Source organism: Camelus ferus, chromosome 6, assembly GCF_009834535.1.
Source record: "Camelus ferus isolate YT-003-E chromosome 6, BCGSAC_Cfer_1.0, whole genome shotgun sequence".
NCBI lineage: Eukaryota > Metazoa > Chordata > Mammalia > Artiodactyla > Camelidae > Camelus > Camelus ferus.
In genome coordinates this window covers 75,152,501-75,178,945 of record NC_045701.1, presented here as the reverse complement: position 1 = coordinate 75,178,945, position 26,445 = coordinate 75,152,501, and the positions used below count along the sequence as shown (strand labels likewise).

Here is a 26,445-nt window from a genome sequence, read left to right as displayed (position 1 = left end):
AACAGAACCATGAGAAGCCAGGGTGACCACTACCCATCACATTAGCAGCTGTGAGGAGTATGTCTAGAGTCCAGGGATTCACTGTGACATATCGTGGTTCTTCTGTGGCCAGTGATAATGGTGAGTGAAAGCATGGGGCAACAAGAAAACTAAGGGTGCAGAACCCTCAAAGGTGCAAGTCTGGGTCCTTCTACCAGGCAATCACCCTGGGCAGTCAAAGTGCTGGCCCTGGGTGAGAGAAAACTGGAATTGGAGTTGCCAAGAGATGATGACTATCAATTACAAACTTGGGATCAACCACAACAGGGGAGGCTGTAGCTCATTTTACAAACTCTCTTGCATTATGTCTTTGCAAGGATTGCATCTTGAAGAAGGCTCTGTAGCAGACTGGACTTATATACCCCTCTCTCTCAGGAAAGAAGTAAGGGCATCTTGTTTGTACAAATCTGAAAGTCCCACATTTTAGTATGGGGGCCAATTATAATGGAAAGCTTGGGAAGATCTGAGTGGTACAAAGACTGAACCACACTGGAAATGTCTTATACATCACTTGAGATCCTCTCAGCCTTATGTGAGAGGATCTCCTATTTTAGCTGTGCTGTAGCCACCAGTTCATGCAGAAGCCAACTAGCTTCACCCAGGTGCAAGCTGACAGTGCTGCGACTCAGCCCTGTATCACACCCCTCTCACCTTCCACCCTCGGGCTTTTCTGTTAATATCTAGAAACTCTGTTATCATTCATGCACAAAAAAACCTAGAAGGTTGGTGCATTGACCTACAGGGGATAAGAATTAATGGATGAAAGTTTCCCTTTCCTCCCTCCTAGAGCAAGGATCCTGAGATGCTTATTGTCTGAATTCTCAGGTAGTCCCATGGGATCAGCAGCCATCTCCTTGGAGCAGCAGCAAACTCTCCCTCCCTCCCTGCTTCCCTTCCCCATTCCATCATTCTGCTCCCTAGAATCATACTCCCCAGAAAGAATTCTCCCACAGGCTCTCCTTCCTAGAGAATTCCAGGCTAAGACATCATCAATTTCTCTTTTTCACTCAGACTCCACATGATCTGCTAGAAAATCCCATTGGCTTTGCCTTCAACATAAATCCAGGATGCACTATTTCTCAGCATCTTCCCTGCTATTAAGCTGGTTCAAGCCATTGTTGCTTCTCACTTCATTAATAAACACGGTAGCCAGGGTGATCCTAGTAAAATGTCAAGCAGTTCATGCAATTTTGAGGCTGGAGGGTCAAAATCCTTACTAGCTTCTTATCTCATTTGGAAAGATGAACAAAACAAATAAACATTTATTTTTTACACGTATATTTAATGCCTTACAATGATCTACACAGTACAAGATGCTCTGTCCCCCATAACTGTTCTGACCTTGTTTTCTAGAACCCTCTCTGCTTCAGCTACATTTCTCTCCCTGTTACATCTTAAACATACTATGCATGTTCTTCTCATGTCCCCCTTGACTCTGGGTCTTTGCATTTATACAGATTCCCCCCACCCCAGATATCAGCCTGGCTTAGTTTCTTTTAGGTCCTTCAGGTCTTTATTCAAATGTCACCTTCTCAGTAGGGCCACCTCTGACCATTTAAAATGCAACTTCCAGCATCTCCCCCACTTCCTTTACTTTACTCCATTGTACTTACAACCATCTGACATTCTACATGTTTTCCTTACTTATTTCTTAATTTATTTTCAGTGGCTATTTTTTTCTGCTAGAATGTAAGGTCAAGGAGGTCATTTATCATATATCTCCAATGCCTAGAATAGTACTTGTATATAACAGGTGATTAATGAATGTTTATTGAAAAAAGAAACAAGAAAGGAAGGAAGGAAGAAAAATTAACTAGATTAACATGCTACCTATCTAGAGGTAAGATTGCTGGTCATCCCAAATCTTTGGACCATGGCCATGAAGCCAGAACTAACTGAAAAGGGTGCTGAGAAGGAAACAGAGCAGTTAGCCAGCCCACTGAAGACTTTGCTACTGGAGAGCCCCTCATTTACACCCACCCTTTAGAGCCTATTTAATCTCATGCGCAGATCCTTTCCCCAAAGTTAGCCTTCCAGTTTCACAGCTCACAGAAAGATTGAAATAACAAAATATAAAGTAACAGTACCTGGCAATAAGAAGAGATAATTTCAATCCCCTAACTGGAGTTGAGTAATTATGATAACACTCGGGTGTGGGTAAAATTAAGCTAATGCTTGCAAAATGTAATCCAAAAGCTTCATGTATCATATAAATAGAGAGACTGTGTTTTTAAAAGAAAAACTGGGACACAGGGAGCTCTTTCCAGGTGCAAAAGGGGTGTGGGAAGTTTAGTTAAGATGATGGTGAAATATTTGTATTTCTGGATTATTCTGATGGTAAAATAGTCCAATGGTAAAAAATCTAGGACATATTTACATGTCACTACGTGTAAGAGAATAACATTTACAAGATGCTTTAAAAATCACAAATACCTGCTCTGTAATTTTAGGAAAAGAATTTGTTTTGAACATTTCTAAACACCCCAAATGTTCTTAAGGATTCATACAGAAATGAAGCAAAGGAAGTAATCTCTGACATCTAAATTGAACCCTTTAAAACCCAACTTGTAGCTTTGGACAAATGGGACCATTTTGCCCATACTTAAAATTTTCTTCAATTATTTTTAATTGCAGTAATTGGAAGGCCAGAGAGTAATGAAGCAGACTGCCCAGCTTCCGTGAAAATGGAAACGAGGTCAGTGTGGAGGATTTAATGTCAGATATGAGGCACTAGACACTTGTAAAATCTGTTTTTAAACTACTGACTTGAATAATAGACACATTCAGTGAACTTCTGTGTGAAGAGCCATTCAAAAGAACAGGCTAAGTGTGAGGCAGAAAACAAGTAACCGTAATTATACATTCAGGAGAAAAAAAATCACATTTAAAGGTCAGGAAGGTTTAAAAAAAATACGGTTGAGCATTCTTTGTAGTAAAATAAAAATATTTATAATAAAGAGTTATAGTTAATATCAAATGTATACTTGTAGTCACACAAAAATGCCACATTATGCCAAAACAGAATTTCTTAACTCTTTAGAGGTCAAGGACACCTCTGAAAATCTGAGAAAAGTTGGAGGCTCTCTCAGCAATGCACTGATGTACTTATATACAAATTTTCACATTATCAAGATTTCCAGGAGAACAATCATAGCCCCCAGGAAGCCTATGAACCTCTGGCTAATAAATCTTAATCTGAAGGGTAACAAACATACTTCGTTCAAACAAGAAACATAAAATAATCAGATTTCTTAGTTCTGCAGGGAAAAAAATGTTTCAACTCATTGATAAATACAGATAAAATTCACTCATTTAACAACACATTTTAAGTATTGTGAATTTGTTTTCTACGTCTATTACTTTACAGAGCTGCTGTAAGAAGACAGACCCCAGGATAGCCAGGATCTGTTCATACAGGAGAAATAACCAGCCGTTCTGGATCCAGGTGTCTGAGGCCAGGACTGAATGGGCTTGGCCTCTGCAGAGCTGGTCTGATCAGAGGCTGGGCCCTTAATCACACCCAGCACTGCCTCCCAAACTACTTCCTCACTGGCCTTCTTCAGTGCTGGCCTTTCGAGCTTCAAGGCACTTCTGTGGATCAAGTCACTAAGACATTCAAATATAGCATTGCATTAACCTGAAGGTACAAGGAAACGCTCCAAGAAGGTTTACAAGAAACCGTATGGAAAACAAATACATGATGGAAAAGAATGAAAAATTTTAGTAATTTTTTGGAAGTTACATTAAAAAAAAAATAAACCAAAGACTTCACATGTCTTGCTTGTCCTGGTTTCCTTCTGGGTATCCCAGGTACCCCGGGGCCCTCCTCCACTTTCCTCTTGCTTAGAGTACCACCTTGGGAAAATTAGGAAGCACTGGGAGACAACTTCTCGGAGGTGGCTGTCCAAAGGACCTCTTTAACATGTCTCTAGTAATGTGAGCAAGTAATGAGAGATGTGGAACCCTCCTCAGATGGCATTTCAGTATCTAAAGAACTAGTGTCCCAGATAGCCAGGAAAAAATATGAAACAAAGGCAGAATTCCATCTGCCTTAACGGGGCAACAAAACCAAAGGAGTTGGAAAAGAATTACAAAAGGGTGCAAAGAACTCAATGGGATGACATTAAAGTGCCTCTGGAGACATTCATGCATGCACTCACTCATTTATTAAACAAATATTCGTTGACTACCAATTATATGCCAGGCCTCTTCTGAGCACTGGGGATATATAACCAAATAAAACAAACAACAAAACAAAACAAAACAAAACAAAACAAAACAAAACAAAACAAAACAAAAATCTTGCCCTGGTGGAGATTATATTTTTGTGGGGAAAGACATAAATAAGAAACATAAAAACAAGCAAATTATATATAGTATATCAGAAGGTGACAAGTGCTATGGATTAAAAAATTTTTTTAAAGCAGGAGTGTTTCATTTTAGAGTCACCAAGAAAGCCTTATTGAGAAGGTAACATTTGAACAGAAACTTGAAGGAGGTTGCAAGGAGTAACCACAGTGATATCTGAGAATAATGTTTGAGACCTAGGCAAGGACCAAATGTGTAAACCCCGACAAGTGTGAAGAACAGCAAGGAGCCCAATGCAGTCAAAGCTGGATTAAGAGAGAGAGTAACAGGAAATAGAATTGGAAAAATGAAGAAAATCCGAATCATGTAATGGCTTTTGGGCCACCGTAAGGACTTCGGTTTTTATCTTGAGATAACAAGGAACACTGCTGGAAATTCCTTAGTAGAGGGGGGACATGAACTGATCTACATTTTAAAAGCTCTCTCTGGCTGCTGTGCGAAGAATTGACAGTAGAGGGCCAGGGTGGAGCCCAGAGGGCATTGTAGGAAGCTCCTGCAGTAAGGGAAGACGCCAACTATCTTAAGAGAACCAAAGAAATGCAAAATTCAACTGAAGCAGTAAAAATAAACGAAGTTCAGTTGGGGTTGCACCTTTGGGGGTTGCAGATTTTGCAGTGGTATTGAAAGACCAACCCCTTTTTAAGTTACTGTCTCCCAGTTATGGTAACAATACACAAGGCTCAAAATGTCCCACTATGTCCCATGGACCTCTGGACATTATGGTCTATTAGTAAGATTAATGAGCAATTTAACCCCCAAATTGGGACCTTTGAGAGTGAAAGGGATGCCATTAATTATACCTGGACAACAAGTGTAAGAGAAGGTTCCTTTAAGACGGGGCAACCCTAAATACAAGGAACCTAGGAAGACAGTATATGATTCCATAAAGACCTGGAGTTCATTAGAGGAGGAAGACCAACTCATTTAATGAATAAATGTCTTTTAGCCTGGTAAATTTTAGAATTGAGAATAGAAATGAGAATCTAAATCAGACCTATAGTATTAATATGTTTGTGTTGAGTTTAAGAATAGTCAGTACATATTTGGTACTTTCAGTATTCAGCATTTGTATTATTTAAACTTGGCCTGATGGAATATCTAACAGATTGGACTTGCAATACCAGTTTAAAAGGCAGAACTGAGTAATTTATCTCAACCCATGATTTAAGTTTTTTTTTTGTTTTTTACTGAGTTTACTTGTAAATATTTACTGTGAGCCAGTAAGTGTTCCAAGCATTCCATATATATTGTAGGGGGAAAATCATGCTTCAGTGGAAAATTAGGCATTGACTGAGAGCTCATTCTTCCAAACATTCTGAGTCTGATTCTATGAGAGCTACTTTACACTCTGTAGATTGTAGGTAACTGATAGTAATACAAAATAATTTTGTCTGTAGACACGCAAATTCTGTCCTGTCAGAGCTTCAACTGACTCCTTCCACTTCCCACATGAAAAAAGTTAGTTTTGCCTTCATTAACATATTCACTTCAATAGTCCTGATCTATAAATGCATTGATTTTTGTGGATTCCCCTTTAAGCAGATTGCAACATCTTACCAGTGTCTTCAATGTAATGGGTTGACTAGTGTCCCCCAACCCCAGATTCATGTCCCCCTGGAACTTCAGAATGTGACCTTATTTGGAAATAGGGTCTTTATAGATTTAATTAGTTGAGGTCATACTGGATTAGGGTGGGCCCTAAACCCTACGACTGGGATCATTACAAGAAGAGGAAAGGATACATAGAGACAAAGACCCATAGAGAGAAGGCCATGTGAATAAAGAGACAGAGATTGGAGCTACAAGCCAAGGAGCACCAAGGACTGCCACAGGCACCAGAAGTTGAAGGAGGCAGGAAGGAGTCTTCCCTAGAGCCTCTGGAGGAACATGGCCCTGTTAACACTGTGATTTCTCACTTTTTGCTTCCAGAACTGTTAAGAATAAATTTCTGTTATTGTAAGCCACTCAGTTTGTGGTGCTCTGTTAGCGTAGCTTTAGGAAACGAATACCCTCCTTAATGAGTTAGATACAGTCTTTAATGTGTTCGATTTACAGCTGCAGGAGAGTCATGATTTTACTTGTCTTTGAAAATTATTCTTTAACAGCATTAGCTGATTCACACCTCCCAGCAATCCAGTGGGGGCAGGTACTATTATCTTTCCTATAAACATGAAGAAGCGAAGGCACAGAGCAATTAGGCAATGCTCTTGATGGGGTTTAGGACCCGCTACCCCAAACTACAACACCTTGGCATGTTGAATATTTTAACGAATTTCGGAAACAGCATGTGCAGAGAGGACTTCCTGCCTTTCCCCTAAAGCAGGTCGTACGATCTCCTTGTAAGAAGTGTCCTCCCTATACCTGGTGGAAGGGAACATCCCTGTCCCCGAGAGGAATCTGAATCAACAGACCTTGTACTTTGCTCCTTTATTAGACTTAGCTCAGACCCTTTTCTGTCCTGTCAAACTCCACTCTACGTCAAAACTAGCATAAAGATGCTCAGGTTTAATAGCTTCTTGGGTCTTCATTTCCTGAGGAAGGCTCTGTGTCCTGTCATGTAAAACTCATATTAAATAAAATCGTATGCTTGTCGCTTGTTAATCTGTCTTCTTTGTTACAGAGGCCCCAGCTGAGAACTTAGAAAAGTAGGGGGGCAGTTTTTTTTTCTTCCCTACATTCCTGAAAGCATACCTAGGAAATGGTAGAGCAAGGCATTCAATCCAGACGACCTCACTCCAGAGAGTGTGCTCTTAACCACTTCACTCTCCTTTCCCTATAAATAGCATTGGGATGCCTAAAAATTTAGGATTCCCGGTACTTATAAAGTTTAATTTAATAGATTTTCTAGAATGTTCTAAGCATTTGGAAAGTTTTGTCAAACATTCAAGTGCTTTAAAAGAAAATATATTAAATTTGTATTCATTTAAACTATTTATTATCTTATTAAGGTACTTATTAAGATATTATTAAATTATAAAATCTTCCTTAAAGTAATTTTTACAATTAATTAGATTTACAAATAAAATAATAAATATATGGAGAACTCAGAAAAACTTAGGTTTTACATTTATTGCTTTAATGAATCAAATATTTATTTTTAAAACCAGTTATCCTCAGAAGTCTTTTTCGTACACAAAAGTTGGCCCCACAGACATCAGAATTCACTTTGACCTGTATCATGCTATAAAGTATATAGTATTATTTGTTGCCCATCAATGTCTTTGTTCCAAGTGAATAAATCAAGGCCTTCACTGTTTAAGTGAGAATTCTTCTAAGCTCTTCAAATGAGCAGCTCCATCTCCTGCAACAGTGCTTCCCTACCCTCCACCGCCACCCATGCAACTGCTTATGCCCCACTTCTACTAGTTCAGGGTACAGCTCAAAGTCTTCTCTGAACCCATTAAGTCAGCTCTCCCCCCAAGTACACTCAGCACACTTACAGAATTCTAATTATATGTTTATGTGATTACTTGGTGAATATTCAGCTTCCACACAAGACTGTGAAATCCCTGAGGACAGAGACACATTGGCATCATTCTCCACCAAATCCAGAACTTTGCACAGTGTCTAGGATACAGCCAGCGCTTTATAACCATTTGCATAATGGAAGAAGTGACGAGCAGTGCTGAGGGCCTATGGTCTCTCTTTCATCAGAAATTCCTCATTTGGTGCACTATTAATTAGAAGGACACAGTTCTGCATCTCCCACTACTGACACCAAAAGTGGGAGGGGGCCCTCCTCCTTCTCCTTGCCCCCAGCAGCTAGGACTCAGCAGGTAACCTACAGCAGACCATCAGATGCTCTCATATAGGATATCACCCTCTGGCTGCTGATTCAAAGAGGCAGGGACAATTGAGAAATGACTGCTGTTTGCACACAGACAGCCGGGCAGCTATATAACCGGGTGCCTAGCACCACAGATGTCCTGCGGCTATAACTGCGGTATTGTCCATGGAGTTGTTCCAACCAGATGGTTGGCTGTGGCTCCAACATCCTGCCTGCCATGGGCCTGGGCCTATTTTCAAAGCCTGGCTCAACAATGATTCTGTAAATTATATATAATTCTTTCAAAATATTTCTTTCCTCCTTAAGCTAGACAGAGTGGGTTTTCCATTACTTACCAACGAAAACCTTGAGTGATACACACAAGCTCACACAGAGCAACAGAGAATAGATCGTGGAGCCTGAAAGCACAAAGTGAAGCCACCTTCATCAGACACCAAGTATTGGTCTGTGCTTGGGCAGCATGTGGGTGCTGAGGCAGAGTGCCTCTCTTTAGGTCAAGAACCCAACGTTATTCAGGTTACGACCACTGATTGTAACCAAAATAATTGTGACATATGGAATTCATCCACATTTCCCTGAGTGTGGAACTGCTGTGATTTGCAGACACATAAGATTATTTTAGGTGAAATGTCTGCATGGCATTAAATAATACTGAATCACACAGTGAGAAAGTGATTCCCTTTTCCACTGTCTTTCAGTCCTTCTGATACCACCAAGGACACCATGGTGGATTGGTGTTTCTTCAATATTTCTTAAACACTTACTACTCTTCCTTTATGATAAAAAGAAGGCAGCCTCAGGCTCAGAGCATTCATAGACAATACTCTTGAGCTAGAATATAATTACATTTGTGTTTTCACTGTGTGTGGTTGTCTGTTACCTCCTATTTATAGCAAGTCATGCTAATTTTTCATTTATAGTCATGATTTCAGCTTTCTAAACAAAATTCCTTTAGTCAAAGGAGTGAGTCAACCTAAAGATACTGAGTGAATAATAGCACAGGTCGAACACAGGTAGGGTGAAACCCCTGAAGATGGTGAGTGACTCTCTTCAGTTTGGAAAACACCAGGATAGTCCATCAATTAGAGCCCCAGATACAGCACACAAATGACTAAACGCTGAAGCAAAATCTGGAACCTGCAAACAACGGGTGCAACAACTCCAGAAGCATTGTGAAGGCACACACGTGTGTGACAGACAAACCACCACGCCACTGAAACCCTAGACTCTCAAGACGGGGGATGGAGCAGGTAGAGGCGGTGGCTGTCAACATCATAAAACGAAAAGCAGGTAAGTCAAAGGGACACGGCAAGGTAAGGCGGAACTTTCCTGAGGAAGAATCCATACAAATCAGGAATAGCTGTCAAACCCCATCCACCTCCTCATTCAGAGAAGCAATGGCCTCTCATACACAGAGGAAGCAAATGGCAACTCTCTGAATGAGAGTGATGGGTCAGTCTTGCGATCCTTGGGGTTGAGACAATATGATCTATAATTATATGTCAGAATGTAACATTTTAATTTTAGTCTTCTTGCTTTATTTAAGTTCCCCTCAATCAGTAATTCTCAATTGGGAGGAGCATTCTTTTTTAAACTACCTGTACATCAAAGGGTCTAGAATATTCCACTGGAGGGTAGGGATACCAGCTCTTCCTCAGTTCTCACCTAGTGAGAATCACTGTTATACTGAGAATGTATCATGCCCATTTGGAGGTGGGGGAGTAGGTAAAAGGATTCAGAACCACTGTTTCAGTGAGACCCACAAATAGTGTAAGTCTCTCCCACCCATACACCAGACCACCAGGCAGGTGCATGGGTGGTAAAGAAAGGCAATCTCTTTACTTTTCAGCATCACGCTAGTGGATAAAAGAGAAGGGCTAGGAAAAATTGCTCTCAGCACCATAATAATTTGAAAAATGTTTAGGCAGTGGTTAAACAGCATCTATATTTGGAAAAGAGGGTTACCACGCAGAACAGGTTTTTAATGACAAAGATCTGATTTGTTCCAGCAGAGAACGCCTTCTATGATATAACTTAGCTATAGTCTTTCTTTTCCTCCTTCCCTCACATCCTCTCTTTCTTCTTTCCCTCCTTCTTTGTCTCTCTGTTTTCTTTTCCTCCTAACCTTCTATTTTCTGAGTTCTTGCATATTTCTCAGGCCAACAGCCCCCAAAATTATCTGTGGCTTACTGGACATCACGAGCTTTCAGACTTCTTTCTCCAAAGGCTCATGGCCATACTGTGCAAAAGCTGGCCGGGGGAGACCCACTTTCGTCTGAGAGCAGGGGTTTCAGGGTGCAGCTCTGTGGTATTTCACAACCCGGCACCACCACTTATGAGCTGTGTGACAGTGAGCAAATTGCTTCATTTCTGTTGTGCCTGTTCTCTCGTCTATACAAGGAGAGTAATAAAATCATCTGCTCAGTTGGATTCTGTGAGGATTCGATGGACGAGTTGGTGTAAAGTACTGAGAACAGGCACAAACACAGCATGATCGTTAGCTTTACATACTGACTGCTCTCAAAAGCTCTCCTCTCACCAAAGAGTTCTACTGCCCCCCAAAGATCTGAAAATCATTGTGCTACTTCTGCACATGGCTGTGGTCATTGCTGAAATTAGCGTACCCTTTTACCTACACCTTTCATCGACTTTTCTCTTCCTCTCATTCTTCGGAACAGCCCCTCGTCCTGCCCTCCCTCATCCCACCCTGCACTGTTTTCAAGGTCAGGTTCCTCCTACTGCTGTCTTAATTCAGTTCTTACCCTTGTGATTCAGTGGATTCCCTCAGACTCGTCTCACTGCATCACAGGCATCATAAAGTACCTTAATGGAACCCCTCCTTTTACCCTAAAGGAAACTTGGGTCCTCCCAAATAAATCATCTCACCTCATTTCACAGTTCCTGAGAGAGGGATGAAGAGAACGTGTTTCCTGACTCCTGTTCCATTGCTTTTTCTCCAACATTTCCCTTCTCCCTCATTGCTTGGCGGAATTATACACAGGATGACCCTAACGTCTCTTCCACTGTCAGAGCCACATTTCTCTTTGATGGCTCTTGAAATTCTGCTGCCTTTATTGAAGTCTTTGAGGTCGTCATGTTTCTGGCCTTCTTTCTCCCCATCACACAGGGGACAATCTGAGACCAGTATATTTGTTTGTTCATTCATTCACTTAACGAGCTTCTTTCTTTCTTTCTTTCTTTCTTTCTTTCTTCCTTTCCTTCCTTCCTTCCCTCTTTTTTTTTTTTTTTTTTTTTTTTTAGCACCAAAGTAGTTCCAGGGTTGAATGATAGGGTCCCTGTGTTAGAGAAGCTAACTGTCCTGCTTGGGTAGGCACTCAGAGAAGTAACAAGTTACAGAAAAGCTGTATGTAAGGGCTAGGATAGGGTTCACACACAGAATGCTGTGGGGGAAGATAGCTCACCCAGCCTAAGGGTCATGGGTTGGGAGAGGATTTCTGAAGAAGTTGACCCCTAATCTGGACCTTGGTGTAGGCATTAGCCAGTTGAAGAAAAGGGAGAAGTTGCTTTAGGCAGAGGGAATAAAATGTGGGAGGGAAGGCAGTTGTGGGAGTAAAGAACTTTGGGGAAAATGCCAGGAATTCTGTTCACTAGGAATGGAAAGTCAGATAGAGAAGGAGCCCTGAAGACTGAAAGACTGGGCTAGGTCTTAAAGGATCTGGTAGGCTGTACAAAACAGTTTTATCATGGGAGCCACGAGGAGTCAAAGTAGGGGTTTAATCAAGAAGATGAGAACATATTCTATTCCATGGTGTCAGCGTGGAGACTGAAGCACTGTTTGGAGGTCACTGCATTAATTAATCCAGGTGAGAGAAGAAACTGAGGTATCTCAGCACAGAAATACACACCTGTGGTGAAACACTCATAACCTACTGCTGACTGTTTCTATGAGCTAAATTTCTGAGGAAATCGTACATACAACTTCACCACTGCTTTCCATTTATCTACATTTTCTTTATAACCTGTGCTTTCTCACATTAACTGGGCTTAACCAACCTAGATTGTTTTTACTATTCTTTCTTACTGTTCTATTTTTAACCATTCAAGAAAGCCTTCTTCCCTTGGTCTTTTTATAATTATCCATTCAATTATCATTGATCTAAATGTCTATTAAGGAAAAGATATACACAAAACTTATTTAACATCAAATTTCTAATTTGGTAACACTTAACACACAGATAAAACATGCATTTTATGAAATTTCATCTCTTTTACCTCTACCATGCCTACTCCCAAGGAGATTTTTGGATGCAGTTTAACAGTGGGTGGTTCACATTTGAGTATTAACTCAGATACTTCATACAAAGTTAGCTTCATACAAAGTATAAAGGGTATACAGTCGACCATCTGTATGGAAAGGTTTCACACCTGCCGATTCAGCCAACCCTGGATTGAAAATACTCCTGGGGGGTGGTGGGGGTGAGGAATTCCAGAAGGATCCAAAAAGCATAACTTAAATTTGCCCCACACTGGCAACTATTTACATAGCATTTACACCGTATGTACAATGATTTATGTAGAGTTACAGTGTATTTAGAATTACTTACATAACATTTACATTGTATTAGGTATTATAAATAATCTAGAGATGATCTAAAGCACACAGGAGGATGTGTTTAGGTGACATGCAAATACTACATAGAGCATCCTGGATTGTGGTATACACAGGGGGCCTGGGACCAATTCCCCATGGAAACCGAGTGACGATTGTATTTTAAAGAGAGCCCTGATTAAATTTTGTCAACTACTTGATGAATCAAGAGACCTCTCCCATCTAGAAAGACTAGAATTTGAAACACTTTTTTTTTTTTTGCAATTTTCATCACCCAAAGGATCAATTCTTGAGTTGCTATTAATCTTAATTATTTACATCTGAAGTATAATAAGATTCACCCAGGTCTGGGAGCAGGCAAAGTGCAGAAGAGCAGCTCTTTAGAAAGAACAATTCTCACTTTTCATCTTGTACTAAAGTTTTGTTAACTTCATCTGTGTTATAAATAACTGGGGTGTCAGTAATCCCAAGTTTGGTCGATGGAGTTTTTATTCTTCATAGACACACACACACACACACACACACACACACACACACACACACACACACACACACACACACACACACACACACACACCCCCTTTGGCCTATTCTCAAGCTCTTTCTGTGTGTGCACTTCCATTCACCTTTCCCAGCTGCCTTTGGCCGCTGGGTCTCACCCTCTCCTCTCCCAGGTACTCACAGGGTCTGCGTGCTGGGCGGTAAGCTGGGGATGCGGTGGATATCCTTGCAGGTGACTCTGAAGTCGTCCTCCTGGCGGCACCGGCAGGGCGGAGACGGACACCCTTTCCCCCTCAGGCTCCTGGCCAGGGCAAGAAGCAGCGCCAGCTGTAACAGGGGCGTCGGCCTCATTTTCCTCGGGTCTCCAAGGCTGTATCTCTCCATCCTCCACTATCGCCTCATTCTCAGCCTCTGCGCCTCGGGTTCCCCCAGGCTGAGGGAGAGAGAGAGGGTGGGAGGAAGGAGGACTGGATGGGGTTGTGACCTCAGCACCTGGGAGGAGGCTGGAGAAGAGGAAAGAAGAGGTTGTCAAGTGCTGCGTATCCCTAGGCAACTCCTCAGCCAAACAAGCTTGCTAACTTGGCTTTCCTTGCCCCAAGCCACGCAGCCTGCTCCGTCTGTTCCCCGCCGCTCAACACCGGTCCCCTTTGGTTTCCAACCTCCCCTTACTTCAACCCAAAGCCTAGTTCGGAAGCCCTCTCCTTTCCTCGTCTCTTAACCCGACGGGCCACCTTTTCGCGCGGGCAGCCTCCTAAAAGCGCTGCCTACGGGATGCGCCCGCACGCACCCTCTATCCAGAGAAAGTTCCAGCGGAACCGACGGTCCCGGGGCGGCCGCGGGTCCTACACAACTTCAGCTCCTCCTGGCCCAGGTCGCCTCGGCTGAGGGTCTGAGGCGGGCACACATGGCTCGCCGGCCCGAGGTGCGCCCGAAGCCGAGGCGCTACAACTCTTGGGGATCCTTGCGGCTCCGCAACTTCAGCGCAAACCGAGACCGCTGGTCGCGCGCCGCCACACGCGCCGGAATCGCCGCGAGGAGTCGCCCGGCAGCGCCGGGCTCCCGCGGCAGCGCGGGGCTCCCGCGGCAGCGCGCCGACTGGGAGGCGCAGGGCAGCAGCCGGGCTCTGGGGCCACCTGCTGGGCGGAACCGGGAAAGCAGAAACAGTTCGAGTGCCTTGAATGGGAGTCTGAATCCAGCCCGGCTATACCGAGTTGACGCCGACCTGTAAATTCTGGTCTGCCCAGGAATTTTAACGAGCCATTTCCTCCCACGGAAGATGGGAAGAAAAAGAATACTAAAGTGGCACACTATCATCTACTCAGCATTCTTCACACAGTAGCCAAAAAGATAATTTAAAATAGAAATCAGACTGTGCCAATTTCCCTCTTAAAAGCCTTCAATTCTTGGGCGGTAAAAGGAGAATCAACTCACATACTATAATGATTTCATTTGTATAAACTTCTGGGACGAGGAAAGCTATGGCGATGGAAATTGAGAAAAGACAAGCGAGAACTCACAGGGGTTATAAACATGTTCTACATTTTAAGTAGACTGGCCATACGTGGATGTATGCATTTACCAAAATTCACTGAACTGTACACTTAAAATATGTGTATTTCAATGTTTGTAGTGGCTTATTCATAATCTCCCCAAACTGGAAACAATTCAAATGTCCTTCCACTAGGTAATGGATAAAAAAGCCAGACAAACAGTGATACAGCCATAATGGAATACTATTCCACAATAAAAAGAAGAAATAAAAAGTTAAAAAATAAAATTATGAATAAATTCTTTAGACTGACCAATAAAGTCCTACTATAGGAGCCGGTAAACTTTTTCTGTAAAGAACCATATGGTAAATATTTTAGGCTTTTCGGGCTACATACAATCTTTATCACATCTCCTCCTCCTTTTTTTTAAAATACAACTTTATATAAATCATAGTAAGTGTCAAAGCCATTCTTAGCTTGTAGGCTATATCAAAACAGGCTTTGGGCAGGATTTGACCCAGAAGCCAAGTTTGCTCATCCCTGTATTTCACGATTGGGCCCTCACCATCACTTTGCTGGACCTGGAACAAGGCGGGTTTAGTACTACGTCTGGGCCTTTGTTATTGCTGAACTCTATGGCTGGAAGAATCTGTCTCCAAATCTTCACATCATTCAAGTATTAGTTTAAACATCACCTCCTCAAAAGGTTTTCCCTGGAAATCCTGCCTAAAGGAATGATTCCCACCTCCATCATATTAGTTTACCAAAGCACTTATCACTGGTCATTATTGCTGATTAGTTTACTCATTTATTGCCTGCCTCTTGCTGCTCTCCCATGCCCATCAAGATGTAAGCTCCATGAAATCAGGAACTCTACTGATTTTTTTGGCCACTGTGTCCCTAACACCAAAAACAGTGCCTAGCTCAGAGTTAGTAAATAGTAAATGTTAAATGAATGAACAGGTTTGCAATGCCTGTATTAGTTATTTGTTGGAGCATAATCAATAGCCCCAAAATGTATTGGTTTAAAATAACATTCATCATCTCATATTTTCTGTGGGGCAATTTGGGAGTGGCCTAACTGGATGCTGTGACTCAAGGTCTACTGTGAAGTTGCAAACAAAATGAGAGCTAGGGCTGAAGTCATCTGACAGCTGGGCTGCAATGTCATTAAATTCACTTGTTAGTTCTAAAAGCTGTTTGGTAGATTCTGTTCGATTACCTACATAAATGAGTTGTGTTGTTTGAAAACAGTTTTACTTCTTCCTCTCTAATCTGGGTGCTTTGCATTTCTTTTTCTTATCTGATTGCACAGACTAGAAACTCCAGTATAATTTTCAGTAGAAAGAATAAGGGCAGACATCATCTTGTTTCTAATCATAAGAGAGAAATTGTTCTTTCATCAGGAAATAAATATGATGTTACCGATAGTTTCCATAGATGCCTTGTATTAGGTTGAGAAAGTTTCCTTTTATTTCTCATTTGCTTAGAGGCTCCCCTCCCCTCGCCCCATGGAAAAATAATGCATTTATTCTGAAAGGTCTTTTGGTGAGGGGTTTAAAGGGCCTTTGTTGGGGGAGGGGTGAGGAGGGGAGGACTGGGTGCTGGTGGTGGGGAGCAGGTTCCCTCCGTACTCCTTGGAGGTCTGGGAGGACTTCTTGCCGCTGGTGGATACCTTCTGCCAGCTGGGTGTGCTGGTCTTGTTGGTCAGCAGCTTGGGCTGGATGTTGGGCACGACGCCTCCCTGGGAGATAATCACGTCTTCCAGAAGCTTGTTGAAATCTTCATTGCTGTGGATGGCCGGCTGCAGGTGCCGGGAGTTGGGGCTGGTAGGGGGAGGTGGCGTGGGGTGGGGTATCTGCATCTTCTTCTTGTCCCCGGCTGCGTTTCCCGCCAGCTCTGAGATCTCCGCAGTGAGGCACCCCAGCACTGCAGCCGGGGAGTTGGGTGCATTAGCGCCCCCTCGCCCGGCGTCTCAGCCCTTGCGTAAGTGCCGGTGCGCTCCGTCCGCCCACCTGGAACGGAAGGCCGCCGCGCAGGTAGCCGGACCTGGGCTTGCGCTGGTCTGGCCAGTGGCTGTGGCTCTGGTCTGGTCGCTGGTTGTAGCCCTGGTCCGGTGGCTGGTTGCGGCTGAGGTGTCGTGGGTGGCCCTGTGGTGAATCTTATCGCGGGCCCTGCGCCCTGTCTTGCCAGAGGCCGCCATGCTGGAAGCCTCTGGAAGAACAGGCGGAGAGAGGCGGCGCACCATGAAGCCCTGGGTCGCAGACCTGCCCAGGAGCTGCCACTTGTTAGTTCAGGTTCTGCTCTGAGATGCTCAGGGGCAGCTCTGACCAACAGGTGGAACCGAAGGGTATTCTGCAATGAGGGCTTCTTGCATGGTTCCTGTGTGCCAAGCCCAGCGGCGGTGCCTGCCCAGGTGAGTTCCATATCCTGGGAGCATTGAGAGTTTTTAATTAGGAATAGACATCAGTTTTTTGTCAGTGCTTTTTCTGCATCTATTGAGATGAGTCAGCATTTTCTTTTTTTAGTTTGTTAATGTAGTGAATCACAATGATTGATTTTTTTTAAAGTTTTATTGTATGTACTTTAAGAAAAGGCCATCTCAAAGATCAGGTTGTTGGAACAGTTCAGTATCTGGATTTCTTAAAAAAATTGAAGTATAGTCAGTTTACAATGTTGTGTCAGTTTCTGGTGTACAGCATGATGTTTCAGTCATACATATACATACGTATATTCCTTTTCATATTCTTTTTCATCATAGGGTACTACAAGATATTGAACATAGTTCCCTGTGCTATATAGTATGAACTTGTTGTTTATGTATTTTATATATATTAGTTAGTATCTGCAAATCTTGAAAAAAATATGGAATGCTTCATGAATTTGCGTGTCATCCTTGTGCAGGGGCCGTGCTAATCTTCTCTGTATAGTTCCAATTTTAGTATATGTGCTACCCAAGCGAGCACAATCTTCTATTTTGTGAATAAGTTCATTTGTTTCATTTTTTTTTTTGTTTAGATTCCACATATAACTGATATCATATGGTATTATTCTTTCTTTCTGGCTTACTTCCCTTAGTATGACATCTCCAGTTCCATCCATATTGCTGCAAATGGTATTATTTTATTCTTTTTTATAGCTGAGTAGTATTCTATATAATATAATATAATATATATATATATTTTATATATATATATATATATATATATATATATATATATATATATATATATATATCCCACAACTTCTTTATCTAGTCATCTGTCAATGGAAATATAGTTTGTTTTCATGTCTTGGCCAAGGTAAATAGTGCTGCTATGAATGCATAGGGGTGCATGTATCTTTTTAAATTACAGTTCCCTCCAGATATATATATACCCAGGAGTGGGATTGCTGGATTATATGGTTAAATCTATTTTTAGCTTTTTAAGGAATCTCCATACTGTTTTTCATAACTGCTTCACCAAACTCCATTCCCACCAACAGTGTAGGAGGGTTCCCTGTTCTCCATACCTTCTCCAGCATTTATCGTCTGTGGACTTTTGAATGATGACCATTCTGACTGTTGTGTTGGGATATCTCACTGTAGTTTTGATTTGCATTTCTCTGATAATTAGGAATGTTCATCCATTTTTTCATGTGCCTATTGGCCAATTGTATGTCTTCATTGGAGAAATGCTTCTTTAGGTTTTCTGCCCATTTTTTTGTATTGAGTTGTTTGTTTGTTTTTGTTAAGTTTTATGAGCTGTTTATATATTCTAGAAATTAAGCCCTTGTCAGTCGCATCATTTGCAAATATTTTCTCCCATTCCCTAGGTTGTCTTTTTGTTATGTTTATAGGTTTCCTTTGCTGTGCAAAAGCTTTTAAATTTAATTAGTTCCCATTTGTTTATTTTTGCTTTTATTTCTACTGCCTGGGTAGGCTGCTCTAGAACATTGCTAAGTTTTGTGTTGAGAGAATGTTTTGCCTATGTTTTCTTCTGGGAGGTTTATAGTGTCTTGTCTTTTGTTTAGGTCCTTGAGCCATTCTGAGTTTATTTTTGTGTATGGTGTGAGGGAGTATTCTAACTTCACTGATTTACATGCAGCTGTCCAGCTTTCTCAACATCACTTGCTGAAGAGGCTGTCTTTTCTCCGTTGTGTATTCTTGCCTCCTTTGTCAAAGATTAGTTGACCTTAAGTGTGTGGGTTTATTTCTGGACTCTCTATTCTGTTCCTTTGATCTATATGTCTGTTTTTGTGCCAGTACCACTCTGTTTGGGTTACTGTTGCTGTGGAGTATTGTCTCAAGTCTGGGAGGGTTATTCCTCCAGTCTTGTTCTTTTTCTTCAGTATTGCTTTGGCAATTCTAGCTCTTTTGTGATTCCATGTAAGTTTTAGGATTATTTGTTCTAGTTCTATAAAAAATGTCTTGGGTAATTTGATAGAGATCACATTAAATCTGTAGATTGCTTTGCATAGTATGGCCATTTTAACAACATTGATTTTTGAATGTTAAACCCATCTTGCCTTCCAGGGATAAACCCCATTTGATCATGATATATTTTGAAAAAATTTCAGGCATTATTTCTTCACACAATTTTTCTATCCCTTTATCTCTCTCTACTCCTTTGGAGACTCCAATCATTACACTTATATTAGGCTGATTGAAATTGTCTCACAAAGAACTCATTGGTGCTTTTTCCATAAATTTTTTTCTTTTTTTTTTCTCTGTTTTTTCATTTTGGACAGTTTCTTTCGCTATGTTTTCAAATTCAGTTTTCTTTTTTTTTCTTTTTCTTTTTCTGAAATGCTTAATCTGCCACTAATCTTACTAGTGTATTTTTCATCTCAGGTGAAGTTTTCATATCTAAAAGTTCAAGTGGGGCCTTCTCATATTTTCCCTGCTTCTATGTAACTCTCTGAACATTTAAAACACAACTGTTTTGATGTCTGTGTTAGTTTTGTAGGACTGCTGAAACAAAAGGACCACAAACTTGGTGACTTAAAATAACAGAAATTAATTTACTCAGTTCTGGAGGCTCTAAGTCCAAAATCAAGGTGTTGGCAGGAGTGTTCTCTCTCTGAAGCCTCTAGGGAAGGATATCTCATTGCCTCTTCCAGCTTCTGATGGTTGTCAGCAATCCTTAATATCCCTGGGTTTGCATCACTCCAATTTCTCTTTTGTCATCACAAGTCATTCTCTCTGTGTGTCTCTGTGTCTAAATTTCTCTCTTCCTATAAGGACACCAGTCATTAGATTAGGGTCCATCCTAATCCACTATAACCTCAATTTACCTTGAGTATCTGCAAAGACTCTATTTCCAAATAAGGTCACATTCATAGGTACCAGGTGTTAGAACTTCAAGATGTCTTTTTTGGGGAACAAAATTCAACCCACAGCAATGTCCTTGTTTAACAATTCCAGCATCTTTTTTCACTTCTGGGTCAGTTTAGAGTAGTTGATTTTTCTTCTTTAAATGGGTTGCATTTTCATTCTCCATTGTATGCGTGATAACTTTGGATGGCTGATGTGAATTTTACCCCTTTTGGTGCTGAATTGTTTGATTTTGTATAAACTTGAGATTTGTTGTCACATATGATTAAATTACTTGCGAATAGTTTGATATTTTTGGATCTTGCTTTCAAAGTTTCTTAGATGGGACCAGAGTAGCATTTAATGTGGTGCTAATTATTCCCCACCCCTGAGGCAAGACTCTACCTAATGCTCCATGAATTATGAGGTGTTTCAGTCTGGCTGGTGAGAATAGTCACTATTCCTGGTCCCATGAGCTACAAGTACTTTTTCCCCTCCAGTCTTGTTAGGTGTTTTTTTTTCCAGCCTCAGTTTCTTCACGTAAATGTGATGATTCATACTCTGCTAAACACTCCAGGGAGTTCTCTGGAGTTATTCTGGTTTGTTCTGCAAACTCCAGCTACGTTGGTCTTCCCAGACTCTCAGCTCTGTCTCCTCAGTTCAGAACATCCGTGGGGCTCTACCTGGTTCTTTCTCCTTGCACCATGGCCTAGAAAGTCTCTCCAGTAAGTTGTGGCAGTCATAAGGCCTGCCTTTTTTGTTCTCTGTCTCTTTGTCCTTCTTTGTCTGCTATCTACTGTCTTGAAAAGCATTGTTCCATATATTTTGCCTGTATTTGTGTTTGATTCTTGTGTACAATAAATCTGGTCTCTGCTACTTCATCTTTGCTGGAAACAAAAGTGATATGCTGAAATCTGTAACGTTTTAATCAAGATTTAGACAGCAAAAAATTGGCTTTGTGGCAGTCATAATGTCGGCAAAATTTTCTTGTCAACCTCTTTCAATTTAGCAAATTGGAACAAGCCATCAACAAATTTCTATGTTCTACGTCCTGCTCAACAAATTGCTATGATAATCAATAAGGCAATTTTCTTTCCTTAGCATAACTTTAAACCTGGGGCAAATAAACACATTAGATGATAAGATGAATCAGTTTAAATAGAGAATGTTTGCACTCAGATCCATTATACACGCCAAAAAATCCTTTTAAATGTAACAGGTAAATGAGAACGGCTATAGAATATTACATTTTCCTTTTTGTGGGAGAACCATTAGCATGGTCCAAATATCAGAAAGTGATATTTAGCAATGAATTCCTCTATGTGTTTTGTCTTTTTTCAAAACGTGACCATTAAAGTGACACATAGGCTATATTATTTAGCTGCAAAAAGTGTCTTATAGTTTTGGTTTTGGACATTAATAGTTGTTTTTTATCTAAATGCATAGAAATTGCTGTGTCTTATATTTGTGATGTTCTCGACAATGGCAAATACCTATAATTAGGAAGTGTGTGGCTGGAAAGACTATTACGGGATCAACAGTTCTACACAATGAATGGCTGAGGATGATTCTTTGAGTAGTGGGGTAGTGGGCAGTACCGTATTTGCAATATCTTTTCTTTTATTTCAACTCTTCTTAGACTTGCATCAGCTTGAAAACTTGGTGCAGAAAGAGTCAACAACCATTTATGATCATTTCATGCTGGTATAAAGAGAGTGGCTTTCACCACTGTCTTGGTTCAAAGAGAATTTTGATTTAGTGCCATTCAGTCCAAATAAATCAGGATATTGGGGATTTCCTTTTGACTTTACCCATAGCACCCCATTTTGGTGCTCCATCTTCCTTCTTAGGATTTATAATTGTCCTGTGATATTACAAGGGATCTTGACCATCTGTTATGGCTACATGAAACCAAGCAAGTCTAGTGGTACAGATGGTCATTACTTGGGCTGGAAAATCACTGGGCAGAATGCAGACTCTTTGAAGGGACATCCTCCCCTAATGCCAATGTGCTGGTCAGCAAGGTTCGGGCTATGAATAGTCATTGGTTGAGGGAGGCTGGATGCTCTATGGACGAGGGCTTTCTTCGAACACCGTCAGGGCTTCCTCCAGCCCCCAGCCTGCCATTCTAAGGCTCTCTTCTCTGTTTTCTATCGCATTTCTGGGCAGAATACCTTTTTTTTGAGTGGGGACTACTCTGGTTCATATTTTCTTCCTGTTTCTTTGCTTATACCACAACTCCTTTCTGAAAAGAGGACTGGCTTCAAAGGTTTGTGATCTGTGTGATTGCACAGAACCCTCCACTCAGAAAGCCGTTATCTTACTTTAATGTTGTGCTCTTACCATTTTGACATCTGCAATCAGTTTTGAGTAGGACCCCACATTTTCATTTTGCACTGGGACCCACAAATTATGTAGCCAGTATAATTTGAGAATCTATATGCTTAACGCTCAAACATCATGAAGAGACTACTTCTTTTTCTTCTTCTTTTTTTCTTTCACTTCCTCTCCTTTTCTACTTCCTGTGGTCACATCCCTTCTCTGAGCCATGAGCATAGCAGAGCTCAGCTGGATGAAATGGAGACAGGTAGCTGAGGGAGCCAAGGGAGACAAAATACTTGGAAAAACTTTCGGTTAGTATTTCAAATATGTTTTTCTGTCACATAGAAATAATCAGTTTTCTGCTATTGTTTCACAGTAATATGAGTTTTCATGGTGTTGGTGAAACACAGCTTCTATTTGAAATAGCACTCTTCTGTCTGCCACCTTGCAGCTTCTCATGCAATAGGTGTCTTCCTTTTCAAAGCTTATCCATTCTACATGAGTTAAGTTATAAGGATCATGCCAATGATTTCAGACTAGCCCCATCCCAGAACCTCTTTATTGATTCACCCGTCTAGTTGTTTAATGTTTGACATGGTTCAAAAGTGTTTTTGATGAAACTGCTCAAAAAATTAGATGTGAAGTTAGTACCTCAGATCTCACAGGCTGGACCGTTAGGATTCCCAAGTGTAATCTTAGTCAAAGCTCTTTGGATTTCAAAGGGAAATCATCACAAAGCAACATGGTATACTCTTTGTTCTAACTACCTAGAACAAAACAATAAAGAAGGTCCCAATGTTCATGGAACTAAGATTTTAAGATATCATAGTGTGTATCCAGCTAACCTATATTAAATGCTTCCTATGGGCTAGGCACGGGGCTAAATACTTCACACACATTAATTTATTTTATTCTCAAACAACCCTACACATTAGGTACTATTCTTACCATCCACATTTTGCAGAGGAAGAACTGAAAGCACAGAGTAATTAAGTATGTGCTCAAGGTCACGTAGTTGTTAGGTATTATAGCTAAGATTTGAACCCAAGTGGTCTGGCTCTAGAATATGTGTATTTAATCACCTCCAGCCACCTCTAGTGTATCCTGGACACAAGTCCAGGATATACAAGTGGGAATAATACTTATGACCATACACGTGGGATTGGAGCCAGGAACCTGGAAGTTGTCAGGAACCAAGGCTCTGTTCTCTCAGGCTTACTTCATCTGGGGCTGCACAGTTTACCCCTGCTGCTTTCCTCATGTATTTCTCTCTCTGCAGTTTCTCCTTGAACAGAGATGAAGATGGTCACCTCACTATGACAGCTCAGCTTCTACCTGTATATCAAGACTCTTCAGGTAAAGTATTAAATGTCCCAACTGTAAAAAGCATGATTAGCCCCAATTGTTTCCGGTATCTACCCCTTGTCCAGTTGGCCATGGTCAGAGAGGTAGGGGCTTTGTATAATACAAACAAGGCTTCGGGTGCCCAATGCTGTGAGTAAGATCGAGCCCAGTAAAGGGGCCATATGGGTGCTGTATGTAAAAAGTATCTGCCACATCTGCTTTTATCAAGGTATTGTGTGGTGGGAGGATCATTGATGGCGCTGGTCCCGGGTAGGGCAATTTTGGGGAAATGATGTTATGCACTAAATTGTGTTCCCCTCATTTCTCCACCCATACGTTGAAGCCCTAACCCTCAATGCTACTGTATTTGAAGATAGGGCCTTTAACGAGGTAATTAAGGTTTAATGATGTCATCAGGGCGTGGCCCTAATTCAACATGACATGTCTTTATAAGCAGAGAAACACCAGGTAACTGTCTGCACAGGAAAAAGGCCACATGGGGACAAAGAGTGAAGACAAGCATCTGCAGGCCAAGGAAAGCGGTCTCAGGAGGACTTGAACCTGGGGACACCTTGATCTTGGACTTGAGCTTCCAAAACTGTGAGAAATCAACCTCTGTTGTTTATGTCACCCAGCCTGTGGTATTTTATTATGGCAACCCTAGCAAATCAAATACATCATGTAGCCTCTCTGTGCCTCTCCTTACATTGTTTGCAAAAGAAGACTGTGTGCTGCAGGTGATAGCCCTTGGGGTTTTTTCCAAGTATAAATTCAGGTGATTCAGCTTGAGTGTGGTTTTGGGGCTGGATAACGTGTGCCTGTCTTATCAGTTAAAGGCAGTAAAGATCATTTGGGGGTTTACAAGTCACATTTTATGTAAAATCTTTTTTATTGGCCTTATTTTATCTCTTTTGTTAAACAGGAGAAAGATTCTATGATCTGAGTTCACTATGTTTTTTCTGGATAGCATAGCTGTGTATTAGAACCCATCATATGACAGAAAGCTGTTGTAAATTTAATAATGTATTTTAAAATTTCTTCACCATAATGAACTCAAATCTGATTCTCTACCCATCAGTCCCAGTTGTATCAACTTATTTTGTTCTGTTTTGTTAATAGCACTTTAAAAATGGGGTCCCCAGAATTTAATACAATTCTCTAAATGTGAATGGAGCAGGGAAGGGAGGTTGTGGAAAAATCAATTTTTATTAATGAAGATTACGTTAGCTTTTTTGGTAGTCATCCTTCCTGCAGTTGATGAGATATCATTTCCTCAGGAAATTTCTCTTTTATGTCTATCCATAGAAACCTATGCAGTACTCTCACCTGGACTTGTAATAATTTGTTTAATAATCTAGTTCCCTCATTTGACTCTAAGCAACATGAAGACAAAGACCATGCATGAAGACGCATTTTTATTTCTTCTTCAGTGTCTAATACAATGTCTGGAACCTAGAAAGATTCAGCATACATTTGCTGAATTAAATGAATGAATGTATTTGTTTTGAAAAATCAAAATGTTAACAAATAAACAGAGTTATGCTTCCACATGTACATTGGGCAAGTCTAAGGCTGTTCTGAATTATCTTAATTTCTGTATCAAGTGGAGTCTTTTCTTTAATACAACTTTGAGCAAGCAGCTTGAAGATAGATGCAAATACATAGGTAGGTCTTAGGAAGAATTATTTTAAGTTCAAACTGAATATAAAATAGCTTTTACCTCTCAGTGTTAGCCAGAGGAAATATTTGAATGGTATTTATGATAGTGTGTGTGCAGGTAGATGCAAGGAGCGGTGAGAGAGAGAGGGAGAGAGAGATAGCGAAGGAGGGAGGGAGAGAGAGAGAGAGAGAGACGGAGAAAGGGAGAGATAGCGAAGGAGGGAGGGAGAGAAAGAGGGAGAAAGGGAGAAAGGGAGAGGGAGAGATGAAGGGAAAATGTGAGGTGAGGAAAGGCTGAGAAGAGGGAGAATGATTTTACATGATTAAGTCCCTCTGTTTGAAGGACTTAGTTGAGGAGACCAACTAGGAAATGGATAATTACAGTATGGAATTATTAGAATAGGGAAAGTCTGTAGTTTAAAAATGGGATCTTGCTTTTCTTGAGGTAGCCAGTGAAGCTTTCACAGATAAAGTGAAATTTGATTTTAGTTTTGAGGAGGAAAAAAATCAAAGGTCTTTTTGGCAGAGCAGAAGGGAAAAGGGCTCTGCTTGACATAATTTGATTTTCACTTCTTCTTAGCTTTTCCAAAGTTCAGTTATTTGTTGAGGTTTTTATTATTGCTTTTTCATGACTGAAACCGACTTCTCTGCGTGGAATATGTCTCTCTCATGTTCTAGAATGACGACGAGAGGACACCCTAGACTGAAGGTAGCAGCAGTCATGAAGTGACAGCCTCGTATACTTTGGGTTTGCCATTAACGAGCTATGTGGTTTTAGACCAGTCACTCTTTCCAGGCCTAAAGGGTTGGACTAGATAATCGTTTCTGTTCCCTTCCAGTTCTAAGAATTTGTAAACCTTCAGAAAAAGACATTGGGCCCTGGTATTAAGGGGAACTTTACATTTACCGCTGGAAACTACGCTTCCCTGTTCCTCAAGGAGTGAAAGAAACATAGTCTACATTACTATTGCAACTACTTTGAATTTTTCTTATTTTTAAAAAACTAAATATCGTAGACTTTCCTGATTACGTTAGCGTTAGAGGTAAGGCTATCCCCATGTAACTGTCT

At 41.0% G+C, this 26,445-nt stretch overlaps 1 protein-coding gene and 1 non-coding gene across 4 annotated transcripts in view; both read right to left on the bottom strand.

Annotated features, from left to right (window-relative positions):
• Positions 1–14,304, bottom strand: part of TSHR (thyroid stimulating hormone receptor) — a 127,976-nt gene extending 113,672 nt beyond the window's left edge. For 2 of the 3 annotated variants that reach the window (XM_032482458.1, XM_032482459.1), the window contains exons 1-2: positions 14,053–14,304; positions 13,447–13,768 (exon numbers count right to left, since the gene is read on the bottom strand). In XM_032482458.1, coding sequence (XP_032338349.1) covers positions 13,447–13,649 — 203 coding nt within the window. In that variant the 5' untranslated portion in view covers positions 13,650–13,768; positions 14,053–14,304. Of the gene's footprint in view, positions 1–13,446; positions 13,874–14,052 lie in introns of those variants that run through there. The other variant, XM_006184272.3, reaches the window with a different exon arrangement.
• Positions 14,305–17,614: 3,310 nt separating this feature from the next.
• LOC116664620 lies at positions 17,615–17,721 on the bottom strand. Its single transcript, XR_004321138.1, has one exon. It is a non-coding gene; the product is annotated as a U6 spliceosomal RNA (small nuclear RNA).
• Positions 17,722–26,445: the final 8,724 nt, after the last annotated feature.